This window comes from Lactuca sativa, chromosome 7, assembly GCF_002870075.4.
Source record: "Lactuca sativa cultivar Salinas chromosome 7, Lsat_Salinas_v11, whole genome shotgun sequence".
NCBI lineage: Eukaryota > Viridiplantae > Streptophyta > Magnoliopsida > Asterales > Asteraceae > Lactuca > Lactuca sativa.
Window position 1 is genome coordinate 132,087,439 of NC_056629.2, and position 12,993 is coordinate 132,100,431.

Genomic DNA, 12,993 nt, shown 5'->3' on the forward strand with positions numbered 1-12,993 from the left:
TTTTTTGTTTTTTTTTGGGTTTGTAATATTTGTGACCTAGGTGTCACTTTAAATTTTGGGATTATGTAATATATTTTTTCCTTTAGAATGAATGTAATAGTTTAGTTAGGAAAAATGTATTAGATTATCAAAACTTTGTAATAATCCAAAGACTGAAGATTTCAAGCTAAGGATCATGAAGAGTGGAGGCCATAGAGTTGTACCGAGCATGAATAGTTGGTGACAATCAAATGGGAGCTTCGAGTGTCATTTTGCTCCTAGTTTGACTTTGTCTTTCTACGTTTGGCTCATGAGAAAGACGCATATGAATGAATATGCGTTAGGCTGAATGAAGTGGGGTTCGCCAATACTCGCTACGAAGAATACAACTACACCCCCTAACACTCGCTAGGGGACTTGCCAATGGTTAATCGTAAATTGCATGATGAGTAGAAAGAGAAAGCAATGGAAGAATTTCATTGGTGCAAAGGAATTGAAAAGGATTGTAAATAGTTTGACTCCTTTAATTCTCAACCACTTATTTAATTTATCACTTCTTTAATTTCCAATTGCCTAACTCAATTCTACATTACTTTCCATAGTAAAAAAAATGTTTTTTATAATAAAATTCAAAATTTATAATACCATTTCACTACTTTCATACAAAAAAAAAACATTATTTAATAAAGAAAAATTTCATCTACCATTCAACTACTATAAATCAAACCATATTCTTAACATTTCACACACACACAGACAAAATAACATTATCTCCCTCACATACTCTCTTAATTCATCAACACAAAAAATGTCTTCATCTCAACAAAAAAAACCCAAAGACCCGACAAAAAGAAATCTTAAACCTTTCCATCATTAAACCTTCCACTTCCAAACACCCAATCAACATTATGGATACTCGTAAACAGTATAGAATTGGAATCACGAACATCTAAAAGTTAACAAAGAAATTTTGAGGATTATGAAAATTATATTTACAAGGACAAGATAAAGGGTTATTGTCATTGTAGCCCAACGATGTTTAGTATATTGGTTTAAAAGGTCCCTCGTGATTTTTTTTGTCTTTTAGGGGTACGTATTTGTGTTTTACCGTTTCAAAAGGTCATTATTAAAAATATGAAGGGGTCACTCGGTGAACCCCTTCCTAATCATCAGTTTTGATATGCCACGTGGCATTTGGTCAACTGAAATGGTCCATGTGGCGCCCATATGTTATCCATGTGGATTTTTCCTATTAAGACTAAACCTTTAAAACTCTCTATCTTTCATAGAAATTCAAAACTCTTTCTCTTTCACCTAAGTTAAATCAAGGATCAACAAATGCTATAAACACTTCAAGAACCTCTACTTTTTTTTCTTTGTACGCAACAGAATCAAACTCCAAGCTCTACTATGTCGGTGGTGAAAAATCTAAAAGCCATTGTTCTCTCCCGTTGCTTTCTTGATAGCATCTTCATACTATCTTCGTTCTCCCTTAAAATCAACAAATCGAACACCAAATTCACCCGAAACAAAACCAGATTTGCAACCTTAGCTCTCAATAGGATTGCTAGTCAGGCCTTCCTTTTCATCACCATCATTATCTGGTAAAGGAGCATCTATGATAAAGGAGCAGACTCTCAATTCTTCTCAACGTCCTTGAAGGTAGCCTCGAAGGCAGCTTTAGCCATTGTGTCTTTCTGAGCTTCACTCTTTATTTTTGCCTCTTCTTCTTGCTTCATCCATATTGGCTTCACCACAACCAAGTTACGATCAACCATATATACCCAAACCATGAATCACGATCTTGCTATCATAATCAACGAATCGATCAATAACAACCAATAACGAGTCCTGATATAGATAGAATCGACAAAATCAAACATATCCTAAAGTCCTAAATCAAAACCAAAATATAGAATCGACAAAATCAAACATATCCTAAAGTCCTAAATCAAACCAAAATCATATTCTGTTACGAGAAATAATTGATTGAAGTTCACCATGTAGAAACACTTGAGCGATTTCTTTGAACGAGAGATAAGGGGCAAAGAGCTAAGGCAAAGTCATGGCGGGGATTATCGGAGCCGGAGTGGAGAACATGGAGTAATGTAGGTAACATGTCGAGAACGCCGAGTGCGATTTGGTCATCTAGAGCAGAGTTAGCAACATGATCTTGTGTCTCTAGGAATCTGCCTCTGAAAATGTGGACATCGATTTCAGAGGATTGAGAAGATGAACAACAAAATAGATCAGTGTCCGACAATAGGTGAGGAGTAGTGGAACACGAATCAACGACATCGATTACCATAGAATCCTCCGATGTTGACGATCCATCTGGAGATAACATGAACATTGATAATGATAATGGAAGAGGAAGTGTCAGGATAATGATCTTTAAACAACGTGGGAAACAAGCCCTAAAATGGGCGAGGCCAGTAAAAAAAGCCACATAATAAGGTCAAAGAAAAAAAGCCACATAGATTATCCTTTAAAATTTTAGTTTTTAAAAAATAAAAATAAAAAGCCAAATAGGCTTATTGTAACCGGTAAAACTAGCTTAAAATGCAGCCAATCCCTTTATTAGCAGGTAAAACACAAGTACGTACCCCTAAAAGACAAAAAAAAAAAAAAAACTCACAAAGGATCTTTTAAACTAATATACCAAACATCGTTGGGCTACAATGACAATAACCCTAAGATAAAATCTCTAAATATTATTAAAAGAGAATCTTTAATTCACCAATGAAGCAATCAGAGCCTTTGATTATATTTCAATCCTATGTTTTCCACCTTTAGATCAATATGCTGACATCATCTTCCTCAAATATAACTCAAACATAATTACATTTAATTATATAATCTTTAATAAATATAAACTCTTTAAATTTAGTAATCATGTTATCAATTGAAGCATATCATTATATTTATATATAAAATATCAGTTTCTCTAATCTCTAAATATTATTAAAAGAGAACCTTTAATTCTAAATTGAATAAATCAGGGCCATTGATTGCATTTCAATCCTATATTTTCTACCCTTGGATTATTTGCTGACATCATCTTTGTCAACCATTTATTTTTGTCCACAAATTTTATAAAACATATATTATGTTTTAAATTAGGAAGTCTATTAATGACAATTAAATTTCACCAAAAATAAAATGAATTAAATTAGAAATTCTATTAATGACAATTAAATCTCACCAAAAATAATACGTTTTAAATTAGGAAGTCTATTAATGACAATTAAATTTCACCAAAAATAAAATGAATTAAATTAGAAATTCTATTAATGACAATTAAATCTCACCAAAAATAAAATGAATTAAATTAGGAATTTTATTAATGACAATTAAATCTCACCAAAAATAAAATGAAAAAATGCCCCGCACCATCCCTCATTACCAGTAACCCTACCCTCTCTCCCTTTTTTCTTTATATAATTTCTCTAACCTAAGTTTTGTATTGGGAAAGAAAATGGGGGAAAGAAGAAATAAAATATATGTGGGCTTCGGTCTGTGTAGATCAGTCTTGTGTTTGATCATCATGAAAGAAGGATGAATGATATAGAGATAAATTTCTTTGGATTCTACTTTAATTTGATCGTAGTTTGAATCGATTTTAGGTACGTTTTAGATTATGTTTCTTTTATTCTGTTTCAACTATGATGTTCCAATCTATAAAACCTTTCGATTTAAGTTTAAATCCATATTCGTTACATTTTCTGAATCTACTTCGATTTTTGTTCTTATGATCTGTATTGTTGATTTTGATTTTATAAGTTATAGATACATGGAGAGCAGAATGATGGACACAGCAACACCACTACCTCTCATCCATTGTTTTGATTTGGAAGATATGTCAACTAGGTAGTGAATTTGTATATGTCGATTTTCTTTTTTAGTTTTACATTTTTGTATATGCATTTAGTCAATGATTTTTCGTGGCTTACCAAGTCATGAATGGAAGATATACTCGAGTCAATATCTATAATGCTTTACCCATTCGACCCCTTCCTGGATTTGGAGTTGAAATTTAAACCCTTATAGAAGTGAGTGATTCACATATTCTACACCTTAGCAAACCCCAATGGTGATATGTGTTTTGATTTATTGTAAAAAACATCTTTTAAAGATGCAAATTGGGCTCTCAGAAATAAGTTATTCACCTATCCTTTTTTAGTATTACAAAAAAAACGTCTTTTAGACTCAATATAAAAGAAAAGATAAAGTTTTAGTATACCATGTAAATAGATTACATCGATAAATCTTATTGCGAAAGGTTTGGGATTTATTAGTTTTGGTTTATTTGCAGGTTTTTTTTGGTTAACTTGTGTTGTCTGGGCATGCCGATAAGCATAGTAAGAACCTTTCACAACCTTATTCTTTCGTTTAACTGGTTTGAATCTTCTTATTGAGTTTACTTTCTCAAGCATAAATGGGTACACCATACACTCTTGAAAATAGGGTTGGGAACATTGTGAGTATCAAGGTTTCCTCATCAATAAGAGAAGATAAGATATTAGTATAAAAGTTACAATATAAATCATTTTGAATTACATAATAATAACTAAACAAAGATATGTGAAGGATTATCTTTATAATTTAAATTGCAATATATAACATAAAAAACGTATGAAATTTTCATTATGTTCCATTCCATGCCTCATAAACATGTTTCTGGAATGGAATTACTTATTCTATTATATTGCTTTTACGATTACCTATCCATTCCATTTTTTTGTTGTTCCATTCTTTGCAACCTCACATATCTCAAAAAAGTAATCCAGAAATCCATCGTACAATAGAAAATGTTTTATAAACTCCTATAAGGGAAGAAGAAAGATAAGACTAAATGAGTGTATGGTGTTAATCTAATTATGATTTTCTTTCATCTCTATTTGCATGTTTCTAGCTTGTTTGTAGTATTGTCTATAAAATATTGTTGTTATTTTCGAAAGTTCATTTTACCATTTTTCATCTTTTTGTGTGTATATTTTAATCTTTCAGTCTTCTTAGAGTATTTGAGGGATCGTTCCTGCTTTAAAGTGGGGTGAAGTCAAGGGCCCTAAAACTAGAGGGTGGTTGTCTTTAGAGCCACTTAAATATTGAAGATTTTTGTTGGCATTAATTTCAATAATCATATGTACCACAGAAAAGATATCATAAGTATAGTTTATTTTTTATAACGTTTTTTTGTATTTTTATTAAATGTTGTACATGTGATGTCTACAAGGTGTTGGTATTTTTTTGTTGGCAAGTTATTACGCTATCTAACACCCCAATAATCTATAATATTTGTATAAGATGTTGACAGTTATTATTTTTTATTGCAACTTCTCTTCATATTGATTATCCAATGTGGTCTGAGTTCTGGAATGTTGCCACTAAGAGGATTCCACATTGTGTGACGTTAGAATTCATTACAGAATGAGACATGATTTATATGCTTTATTGGGTATTGATGGAAATGTTTAATTCTTGCTTATGTAGATCGACAAGTATTTTACAATATGCTCTTTTAACCTTATATTATGACTTTTTTTGAGAAAAATTGCTTTTAGTATTGAACTTTAAAAGAAAAAAAAAGTTCATATATAGCATCGTACTCTTAAAAAATTACTTTTTTTTTTTATTATTTTTAGTTGATATGGAAAGTTACATTTTTTGTATATTGAAGATCATTTAAATGATTGTTTTCTAAAAAAAAAATTCATTAATAGCATTAAACTTTGCAAAAAAATTCATTAATAGCATCGTAGTTTCAAAAAAAGGACTTTTTCATATTCTTTTTGGCTAATCTAGAAAAGTTTTATTTTTTATGTACATTATAGCTCCTTAATAGGATTTTTTTGAAAAAATTTTGTTAATGGAAAATACATTTTCATTTTCTTTAGCATATAGACCATTTATGTAAAAAAAACAATTAAAATGTGGACCATTTATGTACTTTTGTTCACAAGTGAACCATTTAAGTAATATATAAATTTAAATGTTAATTAGTAGGTCATTAATATGACAATTTTCTAAGGAAAATTTGATTTTAGTATTGAAATTTGCAAAAAAAAAAAGTTTATTAACGATATTGTACTTTAAAAATAAATAATATTTTGGATTATTTTTAGATGATATTGAAACATTTCAAATTTTCCTACATTGAAGCTCATTTGTAGGACAGTGTGCTGGAAGCGAATTTCATTAATAGCGTTGAACTTTGCAAAAAAAATTCATTAATAGCATCGTACTTTTAAAAAATAATTTTTTTGGAATTCTTTAATTATAGGTAGATTCCTTGAATGCCTACCTTGATGAACATATGTGGAGAAATCTTTTTGGAAAATAATAAAATCCTGATATGACAACCCGATCAAGAAAAAAAAACCCAATTTTGACTAACCCAATTTATTTAAAATCTTTATTCATTTTAATAGCTTACACACCATTTAGATGCTCTCAAAATAGCATATGAAATAACTTATGTAATAATGCTAAAATGTTATTTGACATGTTTTGTACTTTCTAATGATCATTACGAGAAACCTTTGAAGGATTTTTTTTACCAGAAAGAATGTGATCAATATACAAAACAATGTTGCATATTCAGAATCTAATGTTCTCAATTTACTGTAATAAGGTCTTCTTGTAATAGTTGGTTGGCCCTACATAACTATCCCATGCAAGGTAGTGGATTTAAGTTGTTATAAATGTGTTAAAATGCTTCACTAAGGTGTTACTCGGCACATGGTCTGCAGACTATCCATATTGATTTTATGATTGAGAAGAACACATCACATTGACCAAGATCAGACCATCAACCATATTAGTGACCACCACTGAGATTAGCAATGTAATTTGAGTAATCATCCAAAATAGGCAATGAACTTCGAACTGTAGTATCAATTCCTAAATTATACATCAAACTTCTAACATTAAACCTTGAACATTTTCAATTAATGTTATCGAGTTGATATGCATTTGATTATTTAGGTATATCGTAAATTGTTTAGCTTCCTCTATTGAATTAAGGTGTGAAGGTAAAGTTTTACGTTTAACCGTAAACATGAGGCTTTAGTTTGGTTGTCTAACTAATGATTTGGATGAGACAAAAACATTTGATGAGTGGATTCTTAAAATTAGTGAAGGTAATATTGGTGGCCCTAATGATGGTGAAGCTGAAGTTGAATTTCCAGAAGATGTTATTCGCTCTACAGATAACCATATTCATTCAATTGTATCCACCATTTATCCATCATTTGAAAACCACCTTAATTATCCATCATATTTTCAAGATAAAGCTATTTTGGTACCTACAAATGAAGAATTTGATGCTACCAATGGCTTCATTTTAGGATTGATGAAAGATGAAGGGAAAACATATATGAGTTCAAATTCTTTATGTGAGATAGAGTTACCAGATTTTTTTGAAGAATTAATCTACTCTTCAGTTGTTTTGAATGGTTTTAAGGCATCTAGAATTTCCAACCATAAACTTACACTAAAAATAGGTGTTCCAATCATGTTACTTCGTAATGTCGAGCAAACCAAAGGACTATGTAATGGTACTAGATTACATATTGTTAGGATTGGAAGACACGTCATTGAAACCTGAATCATATATGCTAGATTCTTCAATGAGACTACTTATATACCTTGCAGGAAGTTAACCTCGTCTAATAAAAGAATCTCATTCCATTTTTAGCGGAGACAATTCCCCATAGTTGTTTATTTTGTTATGGTCATTAACAAAAGTCAATGACAATAATTATCAAATGTTGGATTATACTTGCGTATGTCCGTCTTCACTCATTGTCAGTTATATGTTTTTTGTTTCTCGCGTCACATGTGAAAAAGGATTAAAGTTACTCATATATGACGAGGAAGGTCATCCAACTAATAAAACAAAAAGTTATGTCTACAAAAAGATTCTTCGATGATTATAGATATTTAGGTGTTTCATTGTTTTTTTTTCCAGACATTTCAATGTTACCAATAATGTTAAGTCTGTTTCTGTTACTTTGTTTCAGTTACTTTATTTTTTTTATAGTGCCAATTTTTTTATACCTTTATATATACATTTTTATATGTTCATCGCGTTTTGCGCGGGTCATAATCTAGTTAATATTATTCCTAATTCAACTCCCTTATTTATAGCTTTTGACTTCAAAATTCAAACCCGTTTATTATTATTATTATTTTTTTTAAAAACTCATTAAATAAGCATATTAATAATTCAGTTATTAATCTATAAAATCTAATATAATCTCATTAAATCAACACCATATTTTAGAGTTAAAATTAAAGTCAATATTATTCATTATTTATCTCTCAGTATATCTCATGTAAAATGAATCAGTTTGAGATAATGGTTTGAATTTTAAAACTCATTAAATAAACAAGTCAATTAACTAGAAATTTTGAATCAATATTATCTTTCTTTTTTACCAGATGAATAGCTTAAAATCTCCAAGATGATATCTTAGCATCCTAATTTTTTTAGAAGATAATGATTTCCTTATTCAAAAACACCATATATGCGATTACATTGAAGTTGTTATTTTTACGATTTTGGATTGAGTCCTACGATTTATAGTGTTCTTCTTCAATGGTCTTTTTCTCTAATTCTTTTTTTCATGTTCTTTCTTTATTTTGTTCTCCTTATTCTTCTCCAATTTCTTGCATTTACTCTGTTCTTATTACCTGTTATTCCTGTGTTTTTGTAGAGAGGTTATGAAAAAAATAATCAATCTACTTTAAGCATATTAGTTTCATTAATTTAGTTACTGAAACAAAATTATATCATTTATATCATTTTTTAATATGTTGACCTATTTTTCTTACGAGAAAGCCATAAAAATTGTTTTAATGCATGATGACAAAAGTGGTGGAATGGACCAAAAGCATAAGTTTTTTATTGTTACACTTCAACTTGTATGAACAAAGACATATCTTTGTTCAAATATTTTCAATAATTCTTTTATACACATCATTATAATCTTTGGTTAAATTTTTTAATTTTATATAATTGAATTTATTTATATCAATGGTTTTGGTTTCAAAATAAATTAGAGTACAAGACTTTACCGGTGTGGTGTCATTTACGTTATTTGATCGTGATACAAACAAACTTTTGGAAAAAACCGCACAAGAGTTGCTTCAAAAGTTTAATGAGATTATCGATATTAACATCATTTACATAAAACTAATTTTTACTTTTTGTCTATCTATTTTTATAATCGTTCATTTTTGTAGGAGAGTAATATGAAAATTTATCTATCTGCTTTGAATTTACTTTTGGATAAAAAGTTGTCGTTCAAAATTCAAATTTCACATTATAATTTAAAGAACAAAGTTGATGGTTCTGCAATCTCAAACTTCAATGTTGATAATACAATCATTGCTAAATTTGAAATGTTTTTTTTTAACATCAAACACGTAACATTCTTTTACAAAAAATACTACAAACACTATACTTATTAAATTTCATTTTCTACATTTCAATTGATCAACTAACATATTTCCATGTAATACAAATGTAGGCGTCGGAATCCGATTCATTAATGTTTTATCGGCAGTATTCGGATCTCAAGACACATTATGGGGGTTGATACACCGAATAAAGTCAATTCATAAAACTACTAACAACATGTTTTAATCAATGAGTTACATTATGTTGTGATAAAACAAAGATCAAATAGATCATTTATGTTAAAAATTAATGTATTAAAAAACCAAATTGTTCTAATAAAAATATTAAATATTTTTATTTAATAAGTTTGGTTCAAAACTCTAAAATGAATCTAACTAACATTTTTTATTAAAAATTCATCTAAAACAATGTTAACGTGTATTTAATTCATGTTCCCCGGTTTAACGCGTGTCGTCTTGTAAACATCATAAGGCAAAAAATTACCAAAAAAAAAAGAAAAAAGAAAAAAAAGAGTTTACGGCCGTCATCTGAATGTTATAAAATAAAGAAGCGCGGGAAGGTTTCCAGTGAAGAAAAAAATGGATTCTGAAGAGAATCTAGAGATGGAAAAAACCAGGCTGATAAGCTTGGCTCTCGAATTCGGATTCGATGAGGAATCCGCTCGCGTTTGCTTAGATCGTCTTGTTGGTCTCTACGGTGATAAACCCTCTCTCAAACAATATGTTTCAGTTTAGAACCCTAGAAATGGATTATAAACTTCTCTTTCCTGTCAGATTATTTAAATATGTACTTCATGATTATTTTCGACTCTTCAATTGAATGTTGTTATAATCTTCCTATGATTTCAACTGGTGAAATGTAAAGCTTCAAGTTTTGTTTAATTTCGGACTTATTAAAATCTTCATGTCTTTGAGCATTCTGAACATTTTGCGTTAACTATGGAGCAAAATTCAAAACCGATAACTAAGATAGGGCAAATTTTATGAACTAATATTCTAATTTATTGCGTAGGCAATGATGGGAGGGACTTCATCACTGTGGAACATTGTGGCGATGATTTTCTCGCATCACTTGCGGAAACTATGCAAGATAGTGAGGATTGGGATGATTTACAAGCTTTGGAGACTGAAGCGTGTGGAACCCTAGCAGACATGTTTGACAAAGACTCATCGAGACATAACGAAACTGATGACGATGATATTATGGAACCTTTTGTTCATGTATCAAAGAACCCATCATCCAAACTTCAGAAACATGAAAACTTGCTTCATCTGGATTCTACAAGTGAAGACGAAGATCCAGACTTCAATATCTCAAGCAAGAAGGATATAAAATCAACACATTCCTCATCTTATAATAAAAGCACTCAGATGCCAATTCCCCCACAAAGCACTTCAAATAAGAAGGTGAAAGAATCCTGGTTTTATCGTCATGTCTAACAATTGTTTAATGATGCAATTGCTTTGGTATCTGTTGTAGGATGAGAAGATGAAAACCACACAACCTTCAGTTTTATCATTTTTTGGTAAGAAGACATGTCCCACAGCATTAAATGGACATGAAACTCTTAGCTATGAAGAGCTGAAGTCACTGGATGATCTTGAATTAGCAAATGTTGTGATATTTGGTAATAAATCATTTCGTCCTTTACAACATCAAGCTTGTAAAGCATTTGTGCAGAAGCGTGATTGCTTTGTTCTTATGCCTACTGGTGGTGGAAAAAGTCTATGTTACCAGGTATTTTATTTATTTATTTATTTACTTTAATACAATACACCATTTATCCCTTTAATCTTTATAAGAAGCCATTGTTCTTTTGCTTATAATGCAGCTACCTGCAACAATGCAGACAGGTGTCACCATTGTCATCTCCCCTTTACTATCTCTAATTCAGGATCAGATAATCACTTTGAATCTCAAGTTTGGAGTCCCTTCAACTTTTTTAAATTCACAACAAACTACTTCACAAGCTAGTGCTGTTCTTCAAGAATTAAGGCAATCATGTTAATTTTTGTGAAGTATATCTATTTTTTTTTAGTATATGGTGGAAATGAAATAAGTCAAATAACATTCTTTGATGTTTTAGGAGAGAGAAACCATCATGCAAGCTGTTGTATGTTACCCCTGAAAGAATTGCTGGAAACTTGTCATTTCAAGACACATTAAAATCTCTTCACAACAAGGTTCCTTTCAAGATAACGATAAAAGTTTTTTTTTTTTTTTTTTTTTTCTTTTGAATATTCACGCATTTTACAGGGACAGCTTGCTGGATTTGTTGTTGATGAAGCACATTGTGTCAGGTATGATGACATACATACATACATACATACATGAATACATACATACATACTGATTTTTGTTTATTCAGCCAATGGGGACATGATTTTCGTCCAGATTACAGAGTGTTGGGGTGTCTAAAGCAGAATTTTCCAAATGTTCCAGTCATGGCATTAACTGCTACTGCAACACATTCAGTTCGTAAGGTATTGGTGTGCAAAAAGACATAAATGCCCTTGTCCATATCATCTGATGGTGATTGATTGTTTGTTTCATGCAGGACATACTGAAAGCGTTAAAGATTCCACATGCTGTTGTTCTAGAAACGAGTTTTGATAGACCGAATCTGAAGTATGAAGTGATTGAGAAAAACAAAGAGCCTCTGAAACAGCTTGGAAAGTTAGTATCTGATCGATTCAAAAACTCATCAGGGATAGTTTATTGTCTTTCTAAAAACGAATGTGCAGAAGTTTCAAAGTTTTTAAATGAAAAATGTAAAATAAAAACTGTATTTTATCATGCTGGTTTATCTGCTCGACAAAGGGTTGCTGTGCAGCAGAAATGGCACACAGGAGAGGTGCATGTGGTGTGTGCCACTATTGCTTTTGGCATGGGAATAGATAAGCCTGATGTTGTAAGTCTACAATTAAACATACTTTATATAGCATCCTACTTTTTTTTTTTTTTAAATAATTGTTGAGAGGTAAAAATGTTAATTTGTTATGAACATTTTCAGCGATTTGTGATTCACAATACGTTGTCAAAGTCAATTGAAAGCTATTATCAAGAATCTGGAAGAGCTGGAAGAGATAATCTCCCTTCAGAATGTGTTGCTTTGTATCAGAAAAAAGATTTTAGTCGAATTGTTTGCATGTTAAGAAGTGGAGGGGGCAAAAGTGAAAGTTTTAAAATAGCAATGGGTCAAGCTCGTCAAATGAAACAGTATTGTGAAGAAAAGGTAACCCATTTTATTTCCTATTTTCATTTTTTTTTTAAATAACTTCATTCTACTTTTCATGTTTGTAATAAGAAGATGATGAGTTTTGTATTGTGATTTGTAGGAAAAATGTCGTAGACAAATGTTGTTGGAGCACTTTGGGGAATCTTTTAACAGAAGAGTATGCAAAAATGGATCTAATCCTTGTGATAACTGTTTCAAGACATGATCAATCTTTAATGTTAAACTTTGGACTCTTGATTTGGGTTTTTTTTGACATTTAATTCTAAATTTTTCTTCCCATGAAAATTTAGAAATCTTCGTGCTCGCTCTTTTTCACAAGTTTTCAAGTTAAAATGCTATCTGTTTGTCT

General features: G+C 30.5%; 1 protein-coding gene across 2 annotated transcripts; it reads left to right on the forward strand.

Moving 5' to 3' along the window:
• Positions 1-9,945: 9,945 nt before the first annotated feature.
• LOC111921264 (ATP-dependent DNA helicase Q-like 1) lies at positions 9,946-12,993 on the forward strand. Of its 2 annotated transcripts, none has more exons than XM_023916841.3 (10): positions 9,946-10,102; positions 10,418-10,812; positions 10,886-11,143; positions 11,238-11,401; positions 11,493-11,589; positions 11,663-11,706; positions 11,775-11,889; positions 11,964-12,317; positions 12,420-12,641; positions 12,745-12,993. In XM_023916841.3, the coding sequence occupies exons 1-10, from the start codon at positions 9,985-9,987 to the stop codon at positions 12,847-12,849; spliced, it is 1,872 nt and encodes a 623-aa protein (XP_023772609.1). In that variant the 5' UTR covers positions 9,946-9,984; the 3' UTR covers positions 12,850-12,993. The 2 variants fall into 2 exon arrangements, with proteins under 2 accessions (XP_023772609.1, XP_042752556.1); XM_042896622.2 differs by having other exon boundaries at positions 11,669-11,706.

Excerpts from the sequence above, each read along its gene's own strand:
- LOC111921264 (XM_023916841.3), top strand. The coding sequence starts at position 9,985 with ATGGATTCTGAAGAGAATCTAGAGATGGAAAAAACCAGGCTGATAAGC. Across the intron at positions 10,813-10,885 it reads AAAGCACTTCAAATAAGAAG|GATGAGAAGATGAAAACCAC; the intron begins GTGAAAGAATCC and ends TATCTGTTGTAG. Across the intron at positions 11,144-11,237 it reads GAAAAAGTCTATGTTACCAG|CTACCTGCAACAATGCAGAC; the intron begins GTATTTTATTTA and ends CTTATAATGCAG.